The sequence below is a fragment of the Danio rerio genome, chromosome 8 (genome assembly GCF_052040795.2).
Source record: "Danio rerio strain M-AB ecotype USA chromosome 8, GRCz13ab, whole genome shotgun sequence".
In the NCBI taxonomy this organism is placed as follows: Eukaryota; Metazoa; Chordata; class Actinopteri; order Cypriniformes; family Danionidae; genus Danio; species Danio rerio.
Window position 1 is genome coordinate 22403724 of NC_141028.1, and position 11277 is coordinate 22415000.

The following is an 11277-nucleotide window of genomic DNA, read 5'->3' on the forward strand; positions in this document are numbered from 1 at the left end:
CCTTGACCTTTAAATACAACTTCCCTTTTCTTTGTCTGGTATACAAATGGTCATGTCTTGCGGTTCAGAGAGTGCATCTTGAAAGTTGATGTACTTGGATTTTCCAGACCGCTTTCCTGTTCGTCCTATATAGTTCTTATTTTGAAATATAATCGTAAGTTACTCAACCTCTTCAACGTGACACTGGCTCTTACGCAACCTTACCTTCTGGTAATGCGTATCCATCACTTCAAAGTGAACATCGCTTTCCAAACACGCCAGCGGGGGCTCCAGTGATTCACAGTTGTGAAATCTAGATCTAAATGTTTCATGAAGCCTAAAAGGCGACAACCAAACCAGAGCCTCCAGCTTTCCCAGCAGAGAATCCTTTGAGAGGATCTGCCATTGTGAGACTCATCTTAAGCCACCGGAGAACCTCTGCTCCTTAAACCTGCAGCTAAAGAGGAGTGTTAATTCTCTACCATGCTGGAAAAAGAGCCCAGGTCATGTTAGGATACCTCTTTGGTGTATTTCCACACCTTCTCAGCACAATTTTGGGCCCATATTTTAATGCAACATTGTTGATGTGATCACAAATACAAATCTTTGCTTTGCCCATCAGCCTTAAATGTTTTGCACTTTAAATGTCATAAAGGCTGTCAATTATTTAAAGCATGCGCCATATAAAAGGGCAACAAACTGAGAAAATGCTGGTGCCGATCGCTGCTAAAATAGCTCGTGTTTAAATGTTTAATTGTTATTGTGCTTTTGATTAAAGCTCTCTGGTTATTTTTAGCATGGTGTGACTTGGTTAGTGGCTTTTCAATCGTTGTGTTCAATCTCTGACATTTAGGGGGGGGGGGGGCTCATGGCTCTCTTTCTCTCTGCAGTGTAAGCTGAGGATGTTTTATGCAGCAGGGTGGATAACGCAAGCCCTCTCATCTCCTGAATCACACTGGGAACGATCACGTTTCAGCCTCTGATTCTTCTCTACTGTCCTGCTAATGGAATCAGGGCCTTGTTGTTCTCCGGCTGCATGCTGAATCTTTAATACGCCAGCCTTCGTGTGCTAAACTTTGACATTCCAGTGCGTCTGAGAGGACATGTGTTTGATGAACAATGAGTTGTGTTGTTTTCTTTCAGGCCCAGTTAGTGATGTGAGCGAGTGGGGTTTAGAGATGGCAGAAAAATCTCCTTGTTGAACTTTAGTGTCGCTGCACAGAAGGCTGATAAAAGGGGAGCTGACGGTGTGTTAGTGACTGCTTACAGAGAGTGGGCCTGAAATATGAGTCAAAACCATATTTAAATATTTAACCTAAAATCATATTTAAACCCTCATTAATAAAAAAATGTTATTAATACCAAAACATTAATAATAAATATATATTTTTCTATATTGCTACTGATGCCACCTCACCACATTTTTAAGTATTGGTTTTGCTACTTTAAGAGCATTTCTTTATTTTGTTATGTATAAATTTATTAATACTAATCAATAATAATAAAATACTGTATTCTGTAGTATTTTCATTTTTATTTATATTATTATTTATTATTAAATGTTTATTATTTATACGTTATTTATTAATACTTATTACATTTTATTTATATTTATTTTGTCATTATGAATAATATATTGATATTTAATATTTATTTAGTTTATACCAGTAATGCTATTTTTTATTTATTTATTTTGTTTTGTTGATCTTTTTTTGCCAATTTTCTGTATTTCATCAGAATCTCATAGGTTGTATTTACACTACATGGTTCAAGTGACTTAATTCAGATTTTTTTTTTTTTTTTCTCGAATATTGCACAGATCGGATATAACACCATGTAGATGTAAGCAGGAAAAATTCACATGCATTGCGATTTGCTCAAATCAGATTCAGGCCTTCATATGTAGAAATTTATCCAATATGAATTGGATCTGTGTTCTCGTGTCTGTAGTGTAAGCAGGTAGATCGTTTTTTCACCTGTCAATGTGAGTAGCGCATAATTAAAAACCATAGCAAATGACGTCAGTTCAGATGCTTTCATTTCAGAACAGACTTTAGCGGAGTCCCAAACCTCATGCATGAGGACTAAAAAAGCTTTTATATTGTCAAGAAGTACAAGTATTTAAGCATGTTAACAAAAGAGAGAAAGTGCAGTATCCACTACGTAAACAATAAAAACTAAAACCGTTGCATCATGTGCATAAATCACGCTATGGAATTGGAATTAAGATGCCTACTGGTTTAAAAAAGCCTAGATTAAAAGAAGATGGCCAAATGAGAACTTTTCTGCCATAAACTATAGTAAAACAACTTGTCAGTAAAAAAAAAAAAAAAGAAACACTCTGAACAGATTAAATACAGAAATGTAAAGGGCGCTCTTTTATCATCAGATGTCAGTCAGCGCCCGCTCTATTTTTATTATTATTATTTTTTTCAATTTAGTCAATGCGTCTTTGCCGTGTACAGTGTAAATGCAGTCAATCGCATTTAAGAGTCACATTTAAAAGGTGATTTAAGCAGGTTATCAAAAAAATCCGATATAGTCTCAATCATATTTGACCATCAGACAGAATCTGCAGTGTAAATGCAGCCATATTGTCAAATGTCATATTTAAAATCATGTGGCCAAATTGAATTAAGCAAAAATATTTTATTTCTTAGTACGTTTTATTTTTATTATGATTATTGGTAGCGCTTCCCACACATAGACTTTACTTTGGTGGGCTGCCAAAGTATATTTAATGACACTTTATTATTTTTTAAGTATTTTTAAACTATTATTAGCATCCTTTTTTTTTGCACTATTTTGTATCAGCCTAATATAACCAAACATCCACGATCGATTGAGTAGACTGTTTACCCATTTGTTCTGTGTGCGCACAAAGCGTCAATATTTACACAGACACTCATGTGCTTTACAGACCCAGACCCTTGTTTTTGGCACTTAAAAAATTTGTCTGGCTGGGTTTCTAAATCTTATAAAATGTCCAGGATTCCGCTTTTGCTCTCTGAAGCTAACGTTAGTTAATCATATGTGTTTTTTTTTTTTGCATTGCCTTTTTGCTTAAGCCTACTTTCTGTTGGCTTTGCAACTAACAGTGCGTGCACAGTTGTGAGAGAAACATTCAACAATTCATTCTTAAATCTAAACGACTCCTTACTACAGTATACACTTGGAGAGAATTAAAAGACAAAATATATGTACACCATTAGTAATGGTTAATCAGTGCATTTGTCTTATTTAAATAAGCACATTTTAATAATGTAATTATTAGCATTTTTAGAGATATTGTCTGTTTTTATTCCTTTTTCTGTTATTTATTTCTCATTTGCTGATTATTTTATTAATGTGATGATGTTAATTTATTACATAGGCTATTACATATCTAAAATGCTTTGGCATTCAAGTTTGTTTTGAACTTGAAAGAGAGAGAGAAGCAGATTTGACCTGTCAGTGGCTGAACAAGACTCCTGAATGGCATAAAAGTAAGAGAAATAGTGGATTTCTTTTTTTACTTTAACCCACTGAAAAGAAACCGTGTATAACAGTGTCATAATAAATAAAAAATATTGTTAAAAATTAAAACATTTTTGTCTGTTTAAAAGTTGTATAATTCAATGTGTGTTTCAATCAGTCTACAACCACAAGTAATTTTTAAACCCGTGGGAAGCGCTGATTGGTATTCAAATTTTTATTTTAGACATTTTTTTTTATGAATTTTGTGTACAAAAGTCTGTAATTGTCAATTACAGACCTCTCTCTTGTGCATCTTTTAGCGCACTGCATTAATAAATTGGACTTCCTCTAATATCTTTTCTTTAACTCTCTATAAAAATGGTAATTCACATATTTAATTTTTTCTTTATGATCTGAAATGCTATAAAACCTACGATGTTGACAATGCAAGGAAGTGTTTCAGCTGCGCATGGTTGTAATTTTCCTCCCTGTGATTGGTGAGTTGGCGTCAGGTTTAGACCTTAGATCTGCTGCTTTGATGAGTCAGTTTCCTGGCTGCACATCCATCATCGCTGAGCTTTCCAAACAGATCTGTGCTGCTGGCGAAAATGCAGGCAGGTGTGTTCGCATGTTCTCATGACGTTTGTCCGATCAGGTAAATCCTCTTATAATCCCTGCTGGAGCTGGGCTTTCCTGGGCTCACTATATCTGTGGGTCTTATGGGCCTCTTTATCTGACCATTGGATCGAACGTCATACACACATTTATTTTTTTAGTTGATAAGCAGATGGATGACAGGCTTTCAGTCACTTAATGAATGTTTTGATGATTACATAGAAATAATTAGTGGATGTATAGTTTGCTAAAAATATAATTTCTGAAGTTATTCATTTAGTGTTATTATATGATGTAAAATGATCAGTTTTTGTATTTTAAGATTTTCTGTTTGTTTCTGATTATGAATTGCATTGTGGGATGTTGATCTCTGCTCTGTTGACATTCGATGTAGAAAAATCACACTGCAGTTTAACAATGTGTCATATTGACATTTTAGTAGTTTGAAATAATATATTTTAATATATTGTGACACCCGTCCAACTGCTTGTTAACACATTTCTAATCAGCCAATCACATGGCAGCAACTCATGCATTTAGGCATGTAGACATGGTCAAGACAATCTGCTGCAGTTTAAACCTGAGCATCATAATGAGGACGAAAGGGGATTTAAGTGACTTTGAACATGACATGGTGGTTGTTGCCAGACAGGCTGGTCTCAGTATTTCATAAACTGCTGATTTACTGGGATTTTCACGCACAACCATCTTTAGGGTTTACAGAGAATGGTCCGAAAAAGAAAAAAATATCAGTTCTGTGGGTCCAAAGCCTTGTTGATGCCAGAGGTCAGAGGAAAATGGCCAAAATGGTTCGAGCTGATAGTAAGGCAACAGTAACTCAAATAACCACTCCAACAACTGAGGTATGCAGAAGAGTATCTCTGAACCCACAATAAATATATATATATATATATATAACCCACAATATATCGAACCTTGGGGTGGATGGGCTACAGCAGCCAAAGACCACACCGGGTACCACTTCTGTCAGCTAAGAACAGGAAACTGAGGCTACAATTTGCACAGGCTGACAAAAATTGGACAATAGAAGTTTGGAAAAAAGTTGCCTGGTCTGATGAGTCTCGATTTCTTCTGCGTCATTTGGATGGTAGGGTCAGAATTTGGCGTCAATAACATGAAATCATGGATCCATTCTGCCTTATATCAACGGTTAAGGCTGCTGGTGGTGGTGTAATGGTGTGGAGGATATTTTCTTGGCACACTTTGTGCCTATTAATACCAATTAAGCATTATGTAAACGCCACAGCCTACCTGAGTATTGTTGCATGTCCATCCCTTTATGACCACAGTGTACCCATGTACTGATGGCTACTTTCAGGAGGATAATGCGCCATGTCATAGAGAGCAAATCATCTCAGACTGGTTTCTTGAACATAACAGTTCACTGTACTCAAATGGCCTCCACAGTCACCAGAACTCAATCAAATAGAGCACCTTTGGGATGTGATGGAACAGGAAATTCGCATCATCGATGTGCAGCCAACAAATCTCCAACTGCGTGATGTTATGTCAATATGGAACAAAATCTCTGAGCAATATTTCCAGTACCTTGTTGAATCTATGCCACGAAGGATTAAGGCAGTTCTGAAGGGAAAAGTGGTGCCAACCCGGTACTAGTAAGTTGTACCTGAAAAAGTTGCCGGTGAGCGTATATTAGTCTGTAAAATAAGAAAATCTGAAAAATAAAAAAACGCCAATCCAAACAATGTATCGCTTCTAAACCAATATAATGTCAATAAACGTGACTTTTTAAAAAGTTTTAACACCGAACATTGTTAAATAAAAGTTCAAGGTCCCAAAACAATTATTCAATTATAATGTAGATATAATACAAAATACAGATGTATTTCTACAGTATGGACAACGATTAAGATAGTCTGACCACGGTGCCTAATAAGACACTGCCTATTTTTCTTTCAAATGAAGATTTTTTTTTGCATGATGTTTTGCATAACTGCATATATTTGCGTCAGTTTATGGTATATCATTATATGTACAGTACTTTCACATTTACTCATATTGTGCTATATCTATCATATGGCTCAATGAAACCGATACAGTCCTGGTAAATGATGTTCAAACCATCGACCCCTCCTTCACGAGCCTTTTAGGGTCTGCCCAGAGTACTTGCTGTGGTAGAGAATGGACAGATCAGCTCAGCCATTTCACATTCACTGTAAACTCTGCAAGCGTGACATCACTGCTGCTTTAACGAACTGCATGATGTGCTCTCTCTCTCTCTCCAAGGCCTTGTTAGTCCTGTTTTGTTCAAAGTGTTGTCATTATGGGTCCTGTCAGAGACTGTGGCCTGCACTGCCCATGAACAGCAGGCTAAACATTTAGTGGCGTTAAGAAAACAATAATACAGGACCACACAATGTGGTGCAGATTCTACGTTTCAGATTGGATGTTATAAAGTGGTCTTTAAATTGGTTGTTAAAGGTCCCCTGAAGTGCCATGGAATGCACAGCTTTGTTCGATGTGAGATGTAATTTCAACTGAAACAAAAAGAAAGCAGCAAGGCTCATTGGAAATGCATGCATCAGCCTACATGTTTTTGTGAAACTTTAAATGTGTAACTTCTGCATGGGTTTGACTGCACTGCACTTTTTCACACTAAAGATATTTATAATATTAAGGGACATATTGACATATAAAGGTCATTAAAACATGCAAAACATTAACTTAATACCACCCACCACCTTGATGTACATCATTTGTAATTGAATACATTTGCCTCAAGTGTCTATCTCTGTATGTCTTTTCTGGTGTTTGCAGTGTTGGGGTCTACACAATTTTACAAGTGAGATAAAAGCAATGTAATATAAGGGTATAACTATGACATCGAAGTGCATATTTCTATTCTATTAGGGAAGTGGTTTAGGTCATTTGTTCTCTTAAGCCTAGTTCACACTACAGGATTTTAAACATCAGCAGATCGCTGTGCTGTTCACACTACATGACTTGACTTTGTGTCTTTTGATCTCTGTGGTGTTCACACTACGCAACACTCCGTGAACGATCCACAAGAGGGGGGTCACACACTACATGATCAGACAACAACTCATTCCCCATCAGCTCATTCAAGCTACCAAACCACAGCCAATGAAAATTTGAGGGAGGAGTCGTCAGAAAAAGTTGAACACTATTGGCTGCTTGTGTGCTGATTACATCACTGACAGCTTTTCAAGCTTTGGAGAAAGCATTTAAAAACATCGTCAAATCAGCTGATTTATGAGCGGATTAATCACTTATCTGCAAGGTTCCAGTGGATAGATGCACAGAGAGTTTTTAATTTTTGTAATTTTATAACTCTTTGAAATAAAACTAACATATTTATAACACCCTGCCGTTTTCTAACTATCAGTGTATTTCTTTCTGACATTGTTATTTTTTTTATTACAAAACAGTAAAGAACTGAGCATTTCTGCCTTAAATTACCATATTGGTTAAAATAACTGCATGCATGTCTGATACTTTTCGCTGTGACTTTAAATATGTGTGCATTTTCTTGCCTGGCAACTTCCTGCTAACATAAACAAAACTTTCTGATGGCAAAAACATCAATTTACTTCAGATATCTTTCAAAACAGCAAATTCTGTGCTGTTAAATAGCTCCTGTTTGAAAGTGAAAATGAAAGCCAAGACCTTTAAGTGTTTTAGTATCTTAACTACATATTTATAGGCTGTATTACCAAAAAAATATTATATTTTTAGGGTAATGGTGTCATTAAATATGATGCCAGACATTCAAAGCTTAATTTTAATATCTCAATAATAGCTTTGAATGTAAATATGTTGTGACAATATGGCGTTTCATATGAGAACGATCAGAATGAGCAGTATGGTAATTCTAATAGTTACAGAATTCTAGTTCCACTGTTAATATAGTCTACTCTCATGTCTGTGTTAACACAAAATGAAGCGAGTACACTGATGCCCATTCTGACCAATCACAGATGTTTCTGCTGAGCTCCTGAACACACAGCCATTCAGCTCATGCTGATATGCTCTCTCATTGGCTGTAGCTCGTCACTACATCTGACCACACGTGGGGTTGAGTCGGCCGACTGCTCTGGAATATTTAGCATGCTGAATGTTGGATTTCCGTCTGCGAGGTGTCGGCGACGCGTCAGCGAGCCTCGTTGATGCGTTGCTCAGTAGTTCACACATAAAGAGCGGCGAGCGCCGTGCACCCGCAGATTTCTTCCCGATCACAGCCCGATCTGTCGGCGAGCTCGTTAACTTCCAAATCGGGCTCAAATCAGGCTTAAAATCCTCTAGTGTGAACTAGGCATTAGTGATCTGTATGACAAGCCCCAAATTTTCATGTACAAGAAGGAAGTGTTTTTGAGACGTACAACAAATTGTACCCCAAGTTGGAGCCCAAATTATATGGGTTTTTGGGGCCGATGTTGATATCAGGTAGTAACAAAACGGCAATAACGATATATCGGCCGATAATCTTCACATCCATATTAGAGTATCAATCAAAAGGACACTTACCCATTCGTGTGTACCTAACATTTTGACTAGTACTGTATAGCATAGCAAACAATGGAATCTTTTCTGCTGTTGCTGTTCTGCAAGTAATTATTACATTTCAATAACTTTGTTTGTGTTATACGTTCTGTGAAGTAGGTTTTAAACAACAATCATATCTCTGGCAAATTCACCAATATCAATACATCGTTGAGATGCTCATATCGGCTGATAAAATTGGCGAAGCTATATATCGTTAAGGCTCTACCTCAAGTAGCACATTACACATAAACATTGCCCTCTAGTGTATTTTAAAAGTGCAACGAAACATACCTCACGCAGCATTTCACAAAAATATAGAAATAATTTTTTGTGATGAATTTTTATCATTACATAAAGAAATTCAAGGAAAAACAGCCTTTTTTAATTATTGCTCCTCCATTTAGATTAGATTTTATTATTCATGTCTTGTAAGGGGTAGGGGGCTTCAGATTCTAAAGAGCATTTGATTGGTCAGAAGATCTCTTGAGAAACTGAAATATGAGCTAATGTTATAAAAACATTATTGATTCATTTCTGGCTAAAGTGACAAACTGCATGTTTTGAATGCTTATATCTTTTAAACATAAATTTTGGAGCCCACTTGCTATTAGCTAAAGATAACTTTAAGAAATCATTGATCCTAACAGGCAAAAAGCCTTTTCATTTGATTTTAGAGAGACTATAAACAATGATTTTGTCTTTTGCAGAGGGAGTTCCTCAGGTCTTCTACTTCGGGCCTTGCGGGAAGTACAACGCTATGGTTCTGGAGCTGCTCGGGCCCAGTCTAGAGGACCTGTTTGACCTCTGCGACCGCACTTTCTCCCTCAAGACCGTCCTAATGATAGCTATTCAACTGGTAAGCGTCCGGTCAGAGAGCCACTTAGCCTCCATCAGCAATTTTGGCTTTGTCTTATTACACATTTAGGAATTCTTTTGGCTCTTTTCTAAATGATTTCTAGGAATCGTTCAGCTCTGTCATGCTTTTATTTTTTGTCCTCAATTACAATCTTACTTGTTTTTTCAGATAACACGGATGGAGTTTGTTCACACACGAAGCTTGATATATCGAGACGTCAAGCCAGAGAATTTTTTAATGGGGCGGCCGGGGTCCAAGAGGCAGCACACCATTCATATCATCGACTTCGGGCTTGCCAAAGAATACATAGACCCCGAGACCAAAAAACACATCCCATACCGAGAGCATAAGAGCCTTACTGGCACTGCCCGGTATATGAGTATCAACACACATTTGGGAAAAGGTGTGCATTATAAACCTCTCTTTACATCTTCTTTCACTTTCCCATGTGTAGTTTGTTTTAAATTTAATGCTTTTTTGGCTAAAGAGGAAAAATAATAAATCAGCAACTCAGCTTAAATGACATACTTTCATTTTCCTGAGTGACTCATATTTATGCAACCCACTTAATCATGTAGTTTAAAAATCATATCTCATTTTACTGTGAAAATGTACCTGTTGCATCTGTCTGTGTGACACATAGCATTTGTTGTTTTTCTTCCCCATCAGAACAAAGCAGAAGGGACGACCTAGAAGCACTGGGCCATATGTTTATGTACTTCCTGAGAGGCAGTTTGCCCTGGCAGGGCTTGAAGGTTTGCATTTTTTTCTTTTTGCCTCCTCAACGTGTGTTCATCATTTCCTGAAATTATTTTTTTCATTTTCATTTTTTCCCCTCCTGTAGGAGTGTTTTGAACTTGTGACTTTTCTTGTCGTGTTATTAAAGTAATCCACGGGTTCGAGAGCTTTTTGTTGCACATTTACGCTACTGCACAAAAGAACATGAATTTGCCTGCCTACTTGAATGATGCTTACCAAGACTACATTGGTAAAAATACATATTTTAACAAATATAAGGAATAAAATAATATTCTAAAATATTAATGAGCCATTACTCCTGTCTTTAGCATCACTAGACACTCTAAAATATTACTATGATGCTAATTTATTGCTCAATGTTTTATTTTATTATTATTAGTGCTGTTTTAATGGTTGCACAGTATTCTTATGAATAAATATTGATTTATCATTAATATTATTAATATCAATATCATTAATTACTTCAAGGTTTCTCATATTTTAAGAATTTTGACTGGCTTGATTATTTCTATATTTTAGTTCTTCATATATTTATATTATTTAAATAAATCATACAATAAATATAATAGTAGTAAAATAAAAATATATATTTTTTATTTTTATTTAATTTTGTTTTTGTTAAACATGTTAAATATGAAATATGCAGTAAATAGCTTTTCACTCTTACTTTTTTTTTCTAAACAACACACAAACAAAACACACACATGCATACATTATGGGTCTATACAAATATATTAGTAATATTAAAATAAAATACAATTAAATAAAATTATTAAGTAAAATATATATATTTTTATGTATAAAAGAAAATAAAACTAAATAAAAAAAAAAAATTTTAAAACTATAAGTAAAAGTTTTGTTGTTCTAAAATAACTGAAGGGTCCATCTTCTTTATGTGATCTAAAACAAGTTGCCAAGTTAGAAAAAACATATCAGTACAACCTTCTACAGTATATCGCGAAGGCAATTACATTTATCTTACTTTTGTCAAAACATAAGGACTGTGGTGTAATACCAAATATTGAAATTATGGTCTCAGGTTGTAAAAGTATTTAATGCATCAGATT

General features: G+C 35.6%; 1 protein-coding gene across 8 annotated transcripts in view; it reads left to right on the forward strand.

The window, feature by feature from the left end:
• Window positions 1-11277, forward strand: part of csnk1g2b (casein kinase 1, gamma 2b) — a 64285-nt gene that overhangs the window by 34778 nt on the left and 18230 nt on the right. For 7 of the 8 annotated variants that reach the window (XR_015497183.1, XR_015497182.1, XM_087263580.1 and 4 more), the window contains 3 exons: window positions 9303-9451; window positions 9620-9854; window positions 10121-10206. Coding sequence is in view for 6 of the 8 variants with exons in the window: in XM_087263580.1 (XP_087119706.1) it covers window positions 9303-9451; window positions 9620-9854; window positions 10121-10206 (470 nt within the window). In the remaining 2 variants the exon portion in view is untranslated. Of the gene's footprint in view, window positions 1-9302; window positions 9452-9619; window positions 9855-10120; window positions 10238-10337; window positions 10490-11277 lie in introns of those variants that run through there. The other variant, XM_087263582.1, reaches the window with a different exon arrangement.